At 43.9% G+C, this 19,193-nt stretch overlaps 1 protein-coding gene across 1 annotated transcript in view; it reads right to left on the minus strand.

Annotated features, from left to right (window-relative positions):
- The window catches only part of LOC118560412 (NACHT, LRR and PYD domains-containing protein 12-like), a gene marked incomplete at its 5' end in the record, with an annotated part of 31,536 nt that extends 14,464 nt beyond the window's left edge, over positions 1–17,072 (minus strand). The window contains 4 exons of the mRNA XM_036131396.1: positions 11,174–11,347; positions 14,500–14,673; positions 14,918–16,709; positions 16,853–17,072. Coding sequence (XP_035987289.1) covers positions 11,174–11,347; positions 14,500–14,673; positions 14,918–16,709; positions 16,853–17,072 — 2,360 coding nt within the window. The remainder of the gene's footprint in view (positions 1–11,173; positions 11,348–14,499; positions 14,674–14,917; positions 16,710–16,852) is intronic.
- Positions 17,073–19,193: the final 2,121 nt, after the last annotated feature.

The raw sequence follows: 19,193 nt of genomic DNA on the forward strand, positions 1-19,193 counted from the left end.
AGCTCAGTGCCTCAGTGTCTCCAGAGAACTGCTAACCTGACTAGCCGCCCTGGAGAAGCTCAGCTCTGTGCCACAGTGTCTCCGGAGAACTACTAACCTGACTAGCCACCCTGGAGAAGCTCAGCTCTGTGCCACGGTGTCTCCAGAGATCTGCTAACCTGACTAGCTGCTCTGAGAAAGCTCTGCTCAGTGCCCTGGTGTCTCCTGTAATCTGCTAACTAAGTAGCACTGAGCTTCCTGGCCACTTATTATGATTATTATAGACTCTTGCTCCGGGCCGTCAGCTCCTGCCATCACCTACATCCCTGACCTTCTGCAGCCCTGAACCTCCGGTCTTCATCATCTGCCATCCAGCACACTTCCTTTAAACAAATACTCTTTAGTCCCGTGTGCGCTTCCTGAGTTCTTCGGTAAACAAATCATGACATATCTAATCGTCTTTTCTTATCTAAAATTCTTGAGAAAGTAGTTGCTAATCAACTATGTGAACATTTACAAAGTAATGACCTACTTGAGGAGTTTCAGTCAGGCTTTAGAGCTCATCATAGCACTGAAACAGCTCTGGTGAAGGTCACCAATGATATTCTCATGGCCTCAGATAATGGACTTGTGTCTATACTTGTCCTGTTAGATCTCAGTGCTGCATTTGATACAGTTGATCACAATATTCTCCTACAAAGACTTGAACATACTGTAAGCTGGATGACTTTAAATTTTCTGCATTTAAATTCTGACAAAACAGAAGTTGTAATCTTTGGACCAGAGTCTTCAAAAAATAAACTTCTTAATCAATCACTTAATCTGGATGGCATTAACTTGTCCTATGGTGATAAAGTAAAAAATCTTGGTGTTATTTTTGACCAATACATGTCATTCAAATCCCATATTAAACAGGTTTCCAGAGTTTCATTTTTTCACCTCGGGAATATCGCCAAAATTAGAAACATTCTGTCCAGGGGTGATGCTGAAAAACTAGTCCATGCATTTGTTACTTCAAGGCTGGACTATTGTAATTCTTTACTATCAGGAAGTCCACAAAATGCAGTTCGAAGTCTTCAGCTGATCCAAAATGCTGCGGCAAGAGTTCTGATGAAAATCAACAAGAGGGATCATATTTCTCCAATTTTAGTTTCCCTTCATTGACTTCCTGTTAAATCAAGAATATAATTTAAATTCTTCTTCTAACGTATAAAGCCCTTAATAATCAAGCTCCATCATATATCAGAGCTCTGATTACCCCGTATGTTCCTAACAGAGCACTTCGCTCTCAGACTGCAGGTCTGCTGGTGGTTCCTAGAGTCTCTAAAAGTAGATTGGGAGGCAGATCCTTTAGCTATCAGGCTCCTCTCCTGTGGAACCAACTCCCAGTTTTGGTCCGTGAGGCAGACACCCTATCTATTTTTAAGACTAATCTTAAAACTTTCCTTTTTGACAAAGCTTATAGTTAGAGTGGCTCATGTTACCCTGAGCTATCTCTATAGTTGTGCTGTGATAGGCCTAGGCTGCTGGAGGACATCAGGGTCTAATTTTCTCACTCTACTGATTTCTACTGTTCTTCAGTCTACTGTTCTCCAGTTTTGCATTGTATTACATTGAAATGACTGTCGTCATTTCAGCTTTTAACTTTTTGCTCTCTCTCTTTTTCTTCATAGTAGGTACACCTGGTCTGGCGTTCTGTTAACTGTGACATCATCCAGAGAAGACGGCTCACCCGCTACTACCATCTAATGTAGAACAGATTACTGGATCAATGCGTGCTTCTGTGCTTTTTTTGTCTCTCTTGTTGTGTCTCTGCTCTGTCTTCTGTAACCCCAGTCGGTCGAGGCAGATGACCGTTCATACTGAGCCCGGTTCTGCCGGAGGTTTTCCTTCCCGTTAATGGGGAGTTTTTTTTCCCAATGTCGCTTCATGCTTGCTCAGTATGAGGGATTGCAGCAAAGCCATGTACAATGCAGACGACTCTCCCTGTGGCTCTACACTTCCCCAGGAGTGAATGCTGCTTGTCGGGACTTTGATGCAATCAACTGGTTTCCTTATATAGGACATTTTTGACCAATCTGTATAATCTGACCCAATGATGATTGAACTTGATTTTGTAAAGTGCCTTGAGATGACATGTTTCATGATTTGGTGCTATATAAATAAAACTGAATTGAATTGAATTGAATCCTTATTACTACGTTTAATGTCTTTCCATTCCTACCAAAATGTCCCAATTATTCCTTCTCTTCCCTTTATAGGCCGTGGGCCAGAATCTGTACGGTGACTTTTCGTATGAACTGTCAGGGGGCAACTTTCTTGCACCGGGATAAGTTGCTACACATAGCAGTGATCTCAAAACACCAATGTTCCCACGTTTTCATTTGCACATTAAGAAGTTATAGCCGATAAAAAATCTAAACTGTGGCGCTCCGGTCCAAGAGGTCACGTGATTCGATTTTTGCTGCTCAGCCAATCCGATCGCTGTATTGTCAGCTGAGCGAGTTTACCACGTCATCATGGCTGCGCCCGTAAGATGGTTGTTTCTGTTGTGTCTGTTTCCAGACGAAGAAAGCCCAATAATAGCATTTTGTGGCGCCACCTGGCAGAGATCTTGATGGCAAGAAAAAAATAAATAGCCCAGACCATCCATCCATTCATCCATCCATCCATCCATTCATCCATCCATCCATCCATTCATTTTCTAACACGCTTATCCCTGCGTTCGCGAGGTGCCGGTCCCTATCTCCAGCTGTCAATGGGCGAGAGGCGTTGTATAAACTGGACAGGTCACCAGTCCATCGCAGGGCAGAAATAGTCCAGACTTTTGCCCAATTTACTGTGATATCACCAAGACCTGCTGCGCTAGGATAGCACAGGTGTCGTTGTGCCAAACGACTTATCCCCGCCAGAATTTGTATTCCCTGCGCCAAGAGCGCATTCAGCTGGAAGAATGAATCTAGTCAACTCCGCCTCATTTCCAACCTATTAGGCGTGGAAATGAGGATGTTTTACTTTTCTTAACGAAATATAGCAATGGTGTCGTTACATTATCGTTCATCCATCCATCCAGTATAATACGTTATGAGAAAGAAAACGGTCATTTCCAGATGTGTCACGAAAATATTAGCTTTATGTTATTAGATTGTCGAATGTCTGTCTGCTGAAACCAAAATCCACCTTCCTAAGTCCATCACAGCTGTCTGCTGGTTCTCTTTTTTTCTTTTTTGGTAGCTAAACCCGCATGAATAGATTATATAAAGCGGATTTCACGTGTGATCAAATGAACACTGAATAAAGGCACAGCCAAAATTATCAGATTTAATAAGATTTTAATTCAACCAAGAACCTTATCGAGATATTAACCGTATTAAGAAAACGAGATATGTCTCTTTTAAAAATAGAACAACGTATTAGGAGTTTAAAAAAAATAAATTTCATTTTACTAGAATGTGATGTTTAAAATATTTAGACTTCACAAAGCTGGAGGTTAAAACTTTTATTGATTTCAAAAATACAATACAAAATTCTACAAATTCCGAAGGGGATAACTCGTTTGGCACAACGAGTTTATACAACGCGTCTCACCCATTGACAGCTGGAGCTCGGCACCAGCACCTCGCAAACCCAGCGGGGATAAGCCTGTTAGAAAATGGATGGATGGATGGATGGATGGACAGATGGTCTGGGCTATTTATTTTTTTCTTGCCATCAAGATCTCTGCCAGCTGGCGCCAGAAAATGCTATTATTGGGCTTTCTTCATCTGGAAACAAATGCATACAAACATCTTACGAGCGCAGCCATGATGAACTGATGAACGCGCACAGCTGACAATACAGCGATCTGATTGGCTGAGCAGCAAAAATCGAATCACGTGACCTCTTGGACCGGAGCGCCACAGTTTAGATTTTTTATCGGCTATAACTTATTAATGTGCAAGCGAAAACGTGGGAACATTGGTGTTTTGAGATCACTGCTATGTGTAGCAACTTATCCTGGTGGAAGAAAGTTGCCCCCTGACAGTTCATACGAAACTTCTTAAGGAAGCGTCCTACAGATTCTGGCCCACGGCCTATTAAAGGAGTCCTTTACGGTCTTTATTTATGCATTTTGCCCACTGTTTATCCCTCGTGCGCAGTGCATGAGGGTAAAAATCGAGCAGCTGGATCAGCGTAAAGACGCAGCGTGAACCCCTGTATGATTTAAGGGTTGCAGCTGAGGGGAAAATGTTGGCTTGATCAAACTCGCCTCATTCACAAATGAGACCAACATGGATAGATTAATGATAAGCTGTAGTTTCATTATCAACTACAATAACATAAAAAAGAAAAAAATCAGTAGCAGTTACAACAACACATCCATCATAACAAAGGTTGTGGTAATAAAATTATCTGTCTCAATAGGGTAATGGGTGAGTAACAGTACAGAAGCTGCAGAGAGGTGTGTTAAACTACGGCTCTGCTTCCTGGTCTGGACCCATGGGTTTTCAGCGTTTAGGAGACATTAGAGGACAGAGACATTCAAACACTTCTCGCCTTTGAATTAAATAACTTACAAAGACAAAGATGCATCTTTTCTTTTATCTTGATCAAGAATTAGTGGTGTGCTTACTTAATTGATAATTATTAATATCCACTACGAGGGCATCATGCTGAGCCTACCAGGATTTTCACCATCATCTTTAATCTTCCCACTGTGGGACGCTGCATTAAACTATTACTAATTAACCTTTAGACTTATTTAAATAAACTATGCAATTGTTCTGACTGCACGTGATAAGAGGGGTAGGAAAGGGATGGGGGGTTAATTAAGGATATATTTATAATCTGGGGTCATAAATCAATCCAAACTTTGTCATAAAGTACCTCTATACCTTTATTCCTCCATACCTGAGAGTTTCCAGTCTCCAGTGTGGATCCTTCAGTCCAGCCGACAGCAGCTTCACTCCTGAGTCTCCTGGATGATTGTAGCTCAGGTCCAACTCTTTCAGGTGGGAGGGGTTGGAGCTCAGAGCTGATTTCAGAGAAACACAGCCTTCCTCTGAGACCAGACAGCCTGACAAGCTTCAGACACACAATTCAACACAAGGTGTTAACATGAGAAAGTAGTACTCAAGAAGCTGCTGCTCAGCTGGTTTTAATAAATATAAACTAGAAATCAAACTGTATTCTGTTCTGTAGATAATAAAAAGTAACATCTGACACATTTAAACGGATGAATCCCAACTAGAGCTTCACTGGTTTGGAAACTGTACAAAAAGACAAACTCTGCAGATGGTTCTGTTTTTGACAAACTTTAAACTGTACCCAAAATACCAAAGATAAACTGGTGGTCCCAGTATAACCATTGTTCTGGTGTTTAGATAACTTTAATATCATTGATGGAGTCAAGAATTGTAGCTGAGATAAAGAATAAAGCAGTGGTTTGGATCAGTTGCATTAGCAGCATATGGTGAGAACATATTTCACACTTGCAGAATCAGCAGAGTGTCTTTGAGAAATTTCCCATCTGAGGTCAGATCTAGTCTTTCAGTGCGCTCCCTTTCTTCTAAACTTTATTAAACTTTTTCCCATATTTATCCCACTTACTGCATCTTATTCTCTTGCTGTCTCATGACTAGTTTCCCTGTCACTCTGGGCTCTGGCCTGTGTGTGTTTGTGATGTGCTGAATCAACTCTGGCAGACGTGATGACCAGGAAACTGGGACATGGAAAGGACAAACTATCTACAACTCATGTTCTGCTTTATTGTGGGAACCTGGGAGATACTTAAATTATTTCACTCAGAAAGAAAATCAAGCCCAAATAAGCAACTTCATCTTCAAAAACAGCGGGTCCTGGTTGTGGGAGTAGTTGAGCGGTCGTGGTGTTGCCTGTGCACAAATAATCTTTTCTGTCTTCTTTTTCTTTTGACTCTTTGTCAGGTTATAGAGGAGCAGGTAGTGACTATATGTGATATAATAAAAACTAATCTGATTGTGTTTAAATTAAATACTTAATTTTGTCAATTTGGGGCTTAATGCATCTTTTTAACAAACAACTAAATGTCTTCCTTAACGTATAATGTATATACTTCTGGCGGCACCCTGACGGCTGCGGCTGCTACAGCTCCCGACAACCTGTGAGCATTTCTACAGAATATGACACCCAGAACGCTACAAACATAGCTCTCAACTCTCACGCATTGACCGTGTGACACACGCATTTCACTAACTCCACACGCTCACACGCAACACAAGACATTTCACACGCAAACATGGAATTTCTCACGCATAAAAATCACAAAGCCCATCTGGGCTGCGGACGACAAAACTCCGCCTTCTGCTGAGCTGGTTCGGCTTCTTTCACAACTTGTGGCCATCAGTAATTCCTGCTGCAGTTCGTGTTAACAGAGCAGCAGGAAGAGTGATCAGAGTTATGAATAATTTTAGTCTTAACAGTGGTGAAAGTGAGCCGGTAAGGTCCTGTACCGCGTACACAGGAGGGGAGGGGGCGGAGCTGCTGCGAGATGACGGTTCATTCAGAACCAGTCATGGCTGCACGCTGATCATAAAAACAGTTCTGCTAACCAGATGCAGTTTAAAACGCCACTTGGTCAGTTTATAAGTTTCGTTTTTATTAATTCTGCATTTTGTAACTACATGCACCGTATTTCTGTGCCTCCGCGCTTGCTCCTCTCCCTCCCCTCCTTTCCCTCGGAGCAGGTGCTTTCTGGGCGTCAGTGCGCCCAGAGCGCACAGACGAGACCAATAGAGATTTATCTGGTCAGCGCGGCGACTGACTGAGAAACCTGTCGCTGTGAAATGTTATGAGAATGTTATAAACTGTAACAGTCTAGAAATGCATTGAGCTGAAAGGAGGGAGACATCAGCAGCTGGATCGTGCGTAAAGACGCAGCGGGAACCTCTGTGTGCTTCAGTGTTGCTGCTGAGGGGATCATAAAGGCTTGATGAAACTCAGCCTGATTCACCAATCAGGTTATAGATTTACAATGATAAACAACCCATAGATGAATGTGTAACAGTATAATAATTCGGTCAATAATTAAAATCTACTTAATTTTATTCAGTATTATTTGAACAATTGTGTATTATTTATGTTTTAATCCATTAACTGAACAATAAAGTATTAATATGTCTCTTTCTCTTTTTAACACAAGTAATACATGTCTACTTCATTGTCTGGTGGGATAAAAATGAGATGGAGTTGACTCCACCGGCTCTTCCAGGTTCCGGTTAGCCCCGCCCCCAAACAAGCCCCGCCCCCAAATTAGCATAATCTCACTCCTAACTTTTGATAAAAGTTGAGAGGTCTGGCTACAAACTATACAATAACTCTCGATTGTTTACGTGGCTTCAAAGTGCTTCAGGCACAAGTCCCAGAGGCCCACAATGCAGCGGACTTGCCGAGCAGAACACGCCGGAGGAAGAGCAAGTGAAGGCGGTGTGACCAGCGGTAGAAGCGCGGCTAAGGGGGGCTAACAGCGAAGCTAAAAGCTAACCCCTACAAACCGCCGCTTCCATCCATCCTGCTTTCCAACGTCCGCTGACTGGACAACAAAATTGATCATCTACAACTTGAACTCTCTTCAAAGAGCGAGTTTAGAGACTGCTGCGCTCTCAGCCTGACAGAGACATGGCTCACCTCATCAATCCCGGACAACGCGGTTAGCCTGAAGGGGCACACTACTTTCCGCGCTGACAAAAACAAACAACTCAGCGGTAAAAGCCAAGGAGGCTGACTATGCGTTTACATCAATAACACCTGGTGTAAAAATGCTAGAATAGTCACAAGCTTTTGCTCTCCTGACATAGAGCTTCTGACTGTTAGCTGCAGACCTTTCTACCTGCCCAGAGAGTTTACTGTTGTTAACATCACAGCAGTTTATGTGCCTCCCAGCGCTAATACTAAAGAGGCTATGAGTGTTCTCTATCGGACTATGACTGAGCTTCAATCTGCACACACGGAGGGTGTTTTCATCATTGCTGGGGATTTTAATCAGTTCAATATGAAGACTGTTCTCCCTCATTTCAACCAACACATGGATTTTGTGACTCAGGGATAGAAAACACTAGGCTTGGTTTACACCAGTATAAAAGATGCATACAGAGCACCTGCTGCCCCTGCTGATCAGAGCAAAACCCACAGTGAGGCAGGTGAGGGTGTGGACTGAGGGGGCCATGGAGGCACTCCAGGACTGTTATGAGTGCACTGACTGGAACATGTTCAAAGCTGTAGCAACATATGACAACAAGATCAACATTGATGAGTACGCCATGACTAAGTCAGCTTACATCAACAAATGCATTGAGGATGTTAGCACCACAAAGAACATCATAACCTAAGCCAACCAATAACCCTGGATGACTGAAGAGGTTCATCAAGCGCTAAAAGCACGGAACTCAGCCTTCAAGTCTGATGACAAGGAGGCACTGAGGACAGCGAGAGCCAACTTGAACCGTGCCATCAGGTTAGCGAAGCGGAACCATAGTCAGAAAATCCAGGATTTCTTCCATGACCCCAGCAACACCAGGAAGATGTGGCATGGCATACGGACGATTACAGACTACAACCCACCCTTCCCCCCAGTGGGTGAAATTGACGCTGACTTCCTCAATGGACTAAAAAACTTCTTTGGGAGGTTTGAGGCATTAAACAGCACTCCAGCAGTGAAAGCTGTTCCGCATCAGGAAGAGGAGGTCCTCTGCCTTGACACAGCCGATGTGTGGAAGACTCTGAGGAGAGTCAACCCGCGGAAGGCCCCAGGTCCCGACAACATACCTGGGCGGGTGCTCAAAGAGTATGCAGGTCAGCTGGCTGGTGTCCTCACAGACATTTTTAATACCTCGTTGGACCAAGCCACAGTGCCAGCATGCTTTAAGTCTGCCTCCATCATTCCGGTGCCAAAGAAACCCCAAGTCACCTGTTTCAACGACTACTGGCCTGTTGCACTGACTCCCATCATGATGAAGTGCTTTGAAAGGTTGGAAAAGGAACACATCATCTCCAGTCTCCCCCCAAAACCCGACCCGTTCCAGTTTGCCTACCGACGGAACCGCTCCACTGAGGACGCCATCTCCTCTGCTCTTCACCTGGGCCTGGCACACCTGGAGGAGGAGAACACGCACGTACGGATGCTGTTCCTGGACTTCAGTTCAGTGTTCAACACAATCATCCCACAGCATCTGGTAGGAAAACTGGAACATCTGGGCTTCAGCACACCCCTTCACAACTGGCTGCTAGACTTCCTTACCAACAGACCTCAGTCATTCCGGGTCGGACAGAACACCTCTGATGTCATCACCCTCAGCACGGGCTCCCCTCAGGGCTGCGTCCTGAACCCCCTGCTGTTCACCCTGATGACACACGACTGCGTCCCCAGGTTCACCACCAATCACATCGTGAAGTTTGCTGACGACACAACGGTGGTGGGCCTGATCAGAGACGACAACGACCAGGACTACAGAGAGGAGGTGGACCAGCTGGTGGACATCACAGACAACCTAATCTGGTCTGTGTTATAAGAAATATTATTCTGAAGTCACTATGGCCTCACACCACTCGGACATAGAAGGCCTGCAGACCTGATGGCTGTGTATAAGATCCACTGTTTGCTAAGTGCAAGGCTGAATGCTGCGTAGAATGATTATTGTCTATGATAGATAGTCTTTGTTATGTCTCAAGCCAAGGCCAGTATTAGGCAGAGCCGGAAAGCGAGACAGGCAGAGACCAGGCAGACTGGAGACCGCAGCGGAACCGTGGGGTGCGATTACTTCCATCTATGTGATCTCTGCTCTTTTTCGAAAAAAAAAAAAAAAAAAAAACATCACTGGTCAAGAAGGCACAGAAGCACTTGTACATCCTGCGGAGAATGAGGAGAGCCCACCTGTCCCCGCCCATCCTCACGACCTTCTACAGAACCACCATAGAGTGTAATACTTTGGGTTCTGTTCTGGTTTATGTTATTTGATTAAGTTATTTCAGTCTCCTGTTGTTTTGGTTCTTATCAGCCTAGTGTAGCTTCTGTTCCTGTCCACTTGTCCTGTCAGCTTTTTAGTCTCTTCCCTCCTTGATCACTTCCACCTGGTTCTGGTTAATTAGTTTCTCCATGCTTGCCTGTGAGCCCACCTATTTATACCTGCCTCAGTTCTCTGTACTTTGCCAGAATGTCTCGTTTCTCACTCCTCGTTCACCAGTCCTCGGGTAAGAGCTCTCCAGCATTTTTGTATTCTGCCTGTCCGCATTACTACTTTACCCTAATCTGTTCTCCTGTTTTTGAATTCACCCAGTTCCTGTCAATTTGTTTTTGCCTGGATTGTCAGCTCTGTTCTCTGCCTTGGATTGTTTTCTGTCTGCCTGCCTGACCCACCTTCATCATCCCTGCAATAAACTCTGTGAAGCATTAACTCAGTGTCTGGCTGAATACTGGGTTTTCATCTCCTCGTAAATCATTACATAGAGAGCGTTCTGATCAGCTGTCTCTCTGTGTGGTGTGGAGGCTGCAGCGCCTCCGACTGGAAGAACGTGAGGAGAGTGGCGAGGACAGTAGAGAGGATCATCAGGGCTCCTCTTCCCTCCATTAAGGACATTTCATCCCAGCGCTGCGTGTCCTGAGCCCGTAACATCATCAGAGACCCCTCACACCCCCACCATGGACTGTTCTCCCTGCTGCTCTCTGGGAAGAGGTTCCGCAGCATCCGCTGCAGGTCCACCAGGTTCTGCAAAAGCTTTTTCCCTACTGCCATCAGACTGTTGAACAATAACCTGGACTCTGCATCACATTTGCATCATTATTTTGCACTACCAACTTTTATAATCCATTTAAATAGTACACAACTGAACGTTTACTTCATCTTCGCACCATATTATTTTACACTGCACTGAAATTTTCATATTGATGCCTTTTTGCACCATGAAAATGGAAGAACATTATTCTGCACACTCTAGAAAAACTGTTTTTGCATTGTTACATTCTCGTCACTGCTACCATCAGACTGTTGAACTATAAACTGGACTCTACATCACACTTGCATCATTATCTGACATCTCCAATGTTGCCAATCTTTTATAATCCATTTAAATTGTACACAACTGAACATTTACTACATTTTTGCAACATATTATTTTACACTGCACTGAACTTTTCATATTAATGGACAGAAATCTGGTTTCAACAGGATGGAGAACTTTGTACCTGAGAGTTTCCAGTCTGCAGTTTGGACTCTCCAGTCCAGCAGAGAGAAGCTTCACTCCTGAATCCTGCAGGTTGTTGTTCCTCAGGTCCAGTTCTCTGAGACTGGAGGACTGGGAGCTGAGAACTGAGGACAGAGCTTCACAGCTTCTCTCTGAGAGGTTACAGCCACTCAGTCTGAGGAGACAGGGAGAAACATCTGCTATTAAACAATTCATCAGAAATATTGTTGATTTCTTTACAGTCACCAATGTTCTCCTTGGAAAGATTGATGGATCTGTCTGATTTTACACGTCTTTATGTTGCCTTTTGTTGTGAACTGGTTCGTTATAAATAAACTAGCTTTAGGTGTAATTTATGATGCTGAGATGGAGAAAAAATGAGGAGGCTCAGAGAAACTCTGAATTAAAACAAAAAAAGGAAACTGGTTCCAGAGACATGCGTCGAGGTGAGTCCAACTATCTCTAGTCGGAACGTCTCCACCTCGTGCACTGGCTCAGGCTCCTTCCCCACCAGAGAGGTGACATTCCACGTCCCAAGATCCGGTTTCTGCAGCCGAGGATTGGAACGCCTATGTCCCCGCCCTCGACTGCCACCCATTTCACAACCCACCTGACCCCTTCGGCCCCTCCGACAGGTGGTGAGCCCATTGGAAGGGGGACCCATGTTAACTCTTCGGGCTGTACCCAGCCGGGCTCCATGGGTAAAAGTGCGGCCAACAGGCGCTCGCCAGCGTGCCCCACCTTCAGGCCTGGCTCCAGAGTGGGGCCCAAGTGACCCGTGTCCGGGCGAGGGAACACCACGGGTCTTTGGACGTGGTGTTCCTGCTCTTTGTCTGGTCCTGCTCTTTGTCTGGTCCCTGCTCTTTGTCTGGTCCCTGCTCTTTGTCTGGTCCCTCACCTAGGACCTGTCTGACTTGGGTAATCCTAATAGGGGAATAAAGCCCCTGACAGCATAGCCAGGGCTCTCAACTCTCACGCATTGACCTTGTGACACACGCATTTCACTAACTTCACACGCTCACACGCAGCACATGGCATTTCTCACGGATAAAGATAACAAAGCCCATCTGGGCTGCAGATGATCCGTCCACAGCTCTGTCCATTTAGAGCTCAGTCTAAACCTGCGTTCTGCGAAGCTGGTTCAGCTTCTTTCACAGTTTATTTCTGCTACAGTTCATGTTAATGGAGCAGCAGGAAAAGCGATCAGTCTTAATTTTTTGGTCTTAACCAGCGGTGAAAGTATGAAGCAGGAGGCAAGGGGGGAAAGCGGCTCCCAGATAAAGTTTTCATTCAGAACCAGTCATGGCTGCACGCTGGATCAGAAAAACAGACCTGCTGACCAGATGCAGTCTAAAACGCCACTTAATCTATTTATACCTTTCGTTCTTGTTTATTCTGCTGTTTTTTAACTACATGTAATTTTTTCTGTGCCTCAACGCTCTTACTGCTTCTCTCTCCTCCCTTCCCTCAGAACCAGGTGCTTTTATCAGCGGCCAGCCTTCAAAACGTGAATCACTACGTTTAATGTCCTTCCACTCGTAGCAAAATGTCCCAATTAAAGTCAACAGGAGAGTCAGTAGCTGTGTTTTGTGCTTTTTTTTTTTTTAACGACACAGAACCATTGGTGCTTCGGTGGGCCTGCTGCGTTGCTCTTGAATTCAGGTGCGTCAATTTATGTTGCATGTAATTTAGGTGGAAACTTTTAAGGATACTTTTAAGCAACTTGTAACAACAGGTGCTTCAGCTTAGACCCATTATGCCTTCTCTTCCCTTTAAAAGGAGACCTTTACAGTTTTTATTTATGCATTTCCACACTGGTTATTCCTCGCGTGCAGTGCACCAATGAGGGTAAAATCCAGCAGCTGGATCATGCGTAAAGACGCAGCGTGAACCCTGTGTGCTTTAAGTGTTGCAGCTGAGGGGAAAATGTTGGACCGTATAGGTTTGATGAAACTCCGCCTAATCACAAATGAGGCCAACATGGATAGAATAATGATAATCTGTAGTGTTTTCATTGCCTGGATGTGAATCTGATAATTCACATTGTGCCTTTTATAATCAATGACAGTATTTTCTCAAAGTCAGGAAAAAAAGATTTCTCTTCAAGGGTCCAGTCAGCCACACGCCTGAAAATGAACATATTCTCACTCGTAACTTTTGATAAAAGCTGAGAGGTCTGAGCATAGCTCCTAGGGTCATTGAGAAACTCAAACCCCTCCACCACGGTAAGGTGGCAGCCCAGGGAAGGAGAGAAGAAAGAAGAAGGAAGGAGTTGGAAACCATTTAATATAATATATTTCAATTTTAAAAGGATTCTGATCAATCATCAGGTCAACGGCTTTTGGGGACAATTGTTTTGTAAAGCATCTTTGAGTGTCAAAAAAGCACCTGATAACTTTAATGTATTATTATTATTATTATTATTATTATTATTATTATTATTATTATTATTATTATTATGTCTTCACAACGGGTGACTATGTGAATGAAGAACCTTTATTCATAAATTTTGTTTTATTGTAACTGAATTATACAGAATAACAAACTAATTACTGATCAAAATCCATGTCTGAATATCACCAATACATTCCACACTCAGCTAGCTTAGCTTCAGCAAGAATATATTGGTGAGACATTTTTTCATATTCTTTACTCAAAATATTTTCAAAACAGATTCAAGTTCTTTCTGACCAAAGTAATTCTCACAAAGGCGAATGTTTTCCAAAGCAGAAGCGTGTAGAACACATTTAACTTCAACATGAACAGTTTTTTTCTAGCTTACTTGATGGAACATTGATTTTCGCAGAGAAAATAAATCAAAGAAAGTTTTAAGGTAAGAGCACTCACTATGTCACGTAACTCACGTACAAATCTGATGAAGGTTAGATGTCTCACTCTGATTAAATATCAAACCCAAAACCTTTTTAACTGTTTTTAGCATTGAGATGCTAGGACTGATTTTAAACTATTAACTTATTTATTATATTATTTATGTAATTTATTCACGCCATGAAATTAATGCTGTCTTTTAACAAAAGGCAGGACAATTATTATTATTATTATTATTATTATTATTATTATTGAATAATGCAACAATTCTGACACATTTTGTTGGTATGGGGTCCTGAATATATTTCATTCTTCAAAGTGGTCACAAAATAAACATTTGAGAATCACTCCTATACGGTGAATCTCTGCCTGGTTTCTATTCATAGGGAATCAAGGTCAGACAAAAGTTAACAAATCTATCATTAAACTAACATTTCCATCATGTTTTAACAGGTAATGGACAGAAATCTGGTTTCAACAGGATGGAGAACTTTGTACCTGAGAGTTTCCAGTCTGCAGTTTGGACTCTCCAGTCCAGCAGAGAGAAGCTTCACTCCTGAATCCTGCAGGTTGTTGTTACTCAGGTCCAGTTCTCTGAGACTGGAGGACTGGGAGCTGAGAACTGAGGACAGAGCTTCACAGCTTCTCTCTGAGAGGTTACAGCCACTCAGTCTGAGGAGACAGGGAGAAAAATCTGCTATTAAACAATTCATCAGAAATATTGTTGATTTCTTTACAGTCACCAATGTTCTCCTTGGAAAGATTGATGGATCTGTCTGATTTTACACGTCTTTATGTTGCCTTTTGTTGTGAACTGGTTCATTATAAATAAACTGAAGCAACATGAATCAATATTTACCTCATTAGCAGATTTCTCACTATCAGAAATAAAAGCAGCAACAATCTGTGTCCTTACAGAGCTTTGTTGGAGGCTTTAACCACTGGCAGCAGCCTCAGAAGAACCTCCTCTGAAGCAGAGTATTTCTTCAGGTCAAACACATCCAGATCTTCTGCTGATGACACTAAGATGAAGATCAGAGCTGACCACTGAGCAGGAGACAGTTTATCTGTGGAGAGACTTCCTGAACTCAGAGACTGTTGGATCTCCTCCACTAGAGAACGATCCTTCAGTTCATTCAGACAGTGGAACAGATTGATGCTTTTCTCTGCAGACACATTCTCACTGATCTTCTCCTTGATGTACTGAACTGTTTCCTGATTGGTCTGTGAGCTACTTCCTGTCTGTGTCAGCAGACCTTGTAGGAGTCTCTGATTGGTCTGCAGTGAAAGTCCCAGGAGGAACCGGAGGAACAAGTCCAGGTGTCCATTTGGACTCTGTAAGGCCTGATCAACAGCTGTCTGGTGAAGAGACTTTGGTTCAGGGTCCTTAGAAACTGAGGACTCCTTAGATGTTTGTGTTTCTTCCATCAGGTTGACACCAGAGTTGATGAAGGTCAGATGAACATGAAGAGCAGCCAGAAACTCCTGAACACTCAGATGGACGAAGCAGAACACCTTGTCCTGGTACAGCCCTCTCTCCTCTCTAAAGATCTGTGTGAACACTCCTGAGTACACTGAGGCTGCTCTGATATCGATGCCACACTCTGTCAGGTCTGATTCATAGAAGATCAGGTTTCCTTTCTGCAGCTGATCAAAAGCCAGTTTTCCCAGAGACTCAATCATCTTCCTGCTCTCTGGACTCCAGTGTGGATCTGTTTCAGCTCCTCCATCATACTTGACCTTCTTCACTTTGGTCTGAACCACCAGGAAGTGGATGTACATCTCAGTCAGGGTGCTGGGCAGCTCTCCTCCCTCTCTGGTCTCCAACACGTCCTCCAGAACCGTAGCAGTGATCCAGCAGAAGACTGGGATGTGGCACATGATGTGGAGGCTTCTTGATGTCTTCATGTGGGAGATGATCCTCCTGGCCTGCTCCTCATCTCTGAATCTCTTCCTGAAGTACTCCTCCTTCTGTGGGTCAGTGAACCCTCTGACCTCTGTCACCATGCCAACACACTCAGGAGGGATCTGATTGGCTGCTGCAGGTCGTGTGGTTATCCAGAGGCGAGCAGAGGGAAGCAGTTTCCCCCTGATGAGGTTTGTCAGCAGAACATCCACTGAGGTGGACTCTGTAGCATCAGTCAGGATCTCCTGGTTCTGGAAGTCCAGAGGAAGTCGACTCTCATCCAGACCATCAAAGATGAACAGAACCTGGAAGTGTTCAAAGCTGCAGATTTCTTTGGTTTCAGTAAAGAAGTGATGAACAAGGTCCACCAAGCTGAACTTTTTCTCTTTCAGCACATTCAGCTCTCTGAAGGTGAATGGAAATATGAAGTGGATGTTCTGGTGGGCTTTGTCTTCAGCCCAGTCCAGAGTGAACTTCTGGGTTAAGACTGTTTTCCCAATGCCAGCCACTCCCTTTGTCATCACTGTTCTGATTGGTTGATCTCTTCCAGGTGGGACTTTAAAGATGTCTTCTTGTCTGATGGTTGTTTCTGGTCTGTGTGGTTTCCTGGATGCTGTTTCAATCTGTCTGACCTCATGTTCCTCATTGACCTCTCCAGTCCCTCCCTCTGTGATGTAGAGCTCTGTGTAGATCTGGTTCAGAAGGGTTGGACTTCCTGCTTTAGCGATCCCCTCAAACACACACTGGAACTTCTCCTTCAGACCAGATTTAAGTTTATGTTGACAAAATGGAGCAAGATGTTCTAAATTAACAGAAAAAGTGAAATCAGGAAGGAAACCAAATGATCTTCTGAAGATGATGTGAATAAATGTGATTCCATCTCTTCAGACATCAGTAAATGTGTGATTTATCCATCAGGTTAAATCTTTGTAGAAATCCTCTTACTGCTCTGCAGACGGTCAGCCAGCTCCTCCTGCTTCATCCTCCTCAGGAAATTCACAGTGATCTTCATCAGTGCCTCTCTGCTGCTCCTCCTCTGCTCTTCATCCTCACCTTCCAGCACCTCCTCATCATCTCTCTGACTCTCTGAGCAGTCTGGGTCATCTGGACTCAGAACCTTCTGGATCTTCTTCAGCTCCTTCTTCACAAAAGTGACAATGTTGTCCTCCAGCAGCTGGAACAGAATAATATATGAAGGACACATCAGACTGAGATCATGGATCCAAACATCAGAACCATGTTGGACAGACTGACGGTCCACTGGTCCACAAAGTCCAGCATGGAGACGACTGAACAGAACCAATGGAAAAGTAGTTGTTGTACATGTACAGACCATAAATATGGAGTCCAGCTGGGTTTGATGCCGGGCAGACGGACCTCTGGGAACCTCTGAGTTCTGCTGGTCCACTCTGTGGAGGAACCAGAACAATTAGGAAGGAAGGAAATATTCATCCAGCAGTTTTCACAGATGAAATCACCAAGAGCTTCACAGTAAAAGTCCTTAAAACAGAAAAACTGAGCATCAAATGAACACGATACAAATAAGTTAAAAAGAGGAAGACGAAATAAAAGGATGAAGACCAGAACCACCAGAACCACCCAGTAGACATTTTAAAAAGTGGGTCTTGAACTGGGACTTCAAACTGTCCACACTGTCAGCAGATCTGATGCTGGTGGGGACAGTGACCCAGAGCTTGGAGACAGTGGAGGTGAAGGTTCTGTCCACACAGGTCTTCAGGACAGTGTGTGGGACATCCAGCAGGTTCTGATGACTAGATCTGAGGTGGTGTGGACCTGGAGGAGGTCTGAGATATGTGGCTGTGTGTCCATGTAAGGTTCTGTCCTGGATGTGATGGTGAGTATTTTAAAATGGATCCTGTAGGTCCCTGGAAGCCAGTGAGCTCACATTATATCTGTCCACACAGAGACAATCAGAAGGTAAAGGTCCATGAAGGACATCTGGATGTGAGCAGAGAACCAGAGGATCCAGGTAGTTGGAGATGTTTAATGTTCCTGCTGATCCACTAAGAACTAGCAGAACCTCTGATGGTCCACTTCAGCTCAGCTTGGTTCCACCAACCACATGATGAAGCTTTCCTTCCCTGCTGAACTGCTCTCACAACGCACACAGGAACCAAGTCTTGATGGGTCAGACTGGCTCTACCAGCTATTTCCCAGCGGGTCGTGGAAATGTGATCCACTGTTAGTCTGACATGGAGCCAGGAAGCAGCAGAACCTCCTGATCAGCATCAACACTCCAGACATGAAGACATGAAGGTGTTTTCATCAGAACAGGGCAGCTGATTTCTGGAGATAACGGATCAAACCTCTGTCTGCAAATAGAACTGGAACATCTGAGAGCTCACTGGGAGGAACTGGGTTTCTGTTCTTGGATGTTAAAGAAATGTAACGGGTCATTTCCAGAACCTCAGACCCCGACTGAGGAGACCGGTCCATACTAGGGGTGGTGATTGGCTAAAATATCACAACATGATTCCTTGCAGTGAAATCAGGATTTTATTAGTTTCCCAAAGTAACAATAAAGCTGTTGAAGAAAAATCTAGAGAAGCATTTAGACCAGAGCATTTCTGACCCATTTTAACGAGTTGCTGCAGTTCTGCTAACTTGTCTGAAGCTCAGCTGAAATGTAATAAATCTATTGAGATATTTAAGAGCTGAAGAACAGCTGCAGCTCTAAACTCCTGTGAGGGAACAACACCAAGTCTCTGGTTCTGATCCCAGTGATTGTTCCAGCTCCAGCTGAGAAGAACTGAAACTCTTCATCACTAAAACTGAGGAAGACTTTCAGATACAATGACAAAACGGTTCAGGAACAAAGAAAGAAAGTCCAGTTGGTTCCATGTTGGATTTGATTCAATCACTATGAATATGGGAGAGGGACTAAAGAGTCCAGTTAGCTCATTAACATGGAACAGAACCAATCAGAGTGAGCTCCAGTCCAAACTAAATCTTTGACTTTAAGCAGAGAAAAGTGTTTAATGATGGCGACTAATCAATGAGGCCCAAAGATCAGAGCTGTTAAACATGATGTAGCAGCATCCAGGACGCCTCCAACAACATCCATTCTTTCCACTTTCACTGCTGTGGTTCTGGAGAACATCAACACACACCGCTTCACATATGAACATAGAAATGTGGGAAAAAGAGCTGAGCTCACGTTAAACACATGTTGGAATAAAAACATTTCAGACTGACTCAGTTTCCACAGTTACAGCAGTTAGATACAGCTCACCTCTCTGAGGATGCAGGTCCTGAAGATTTGAAG

The sequence above is a fragment of the Fundulus heteroclitus genome, unplaced genomic scaffold (genome assembly GCF_011125445.2).
Source record: "Fundulus heteroclitus isolate FHET01 unplaced genomic scaffold, MU-UCD_Fhet_4.1 scaffold_43, whole genome shotgun sequence".
Taxonomy (NCBI): Eukaryota; Metazoa; Chordata; class Actinopteri; order Cyprinodontiformes; family Fundulidae; genus Fundulus; species Fundulus heteroclitus.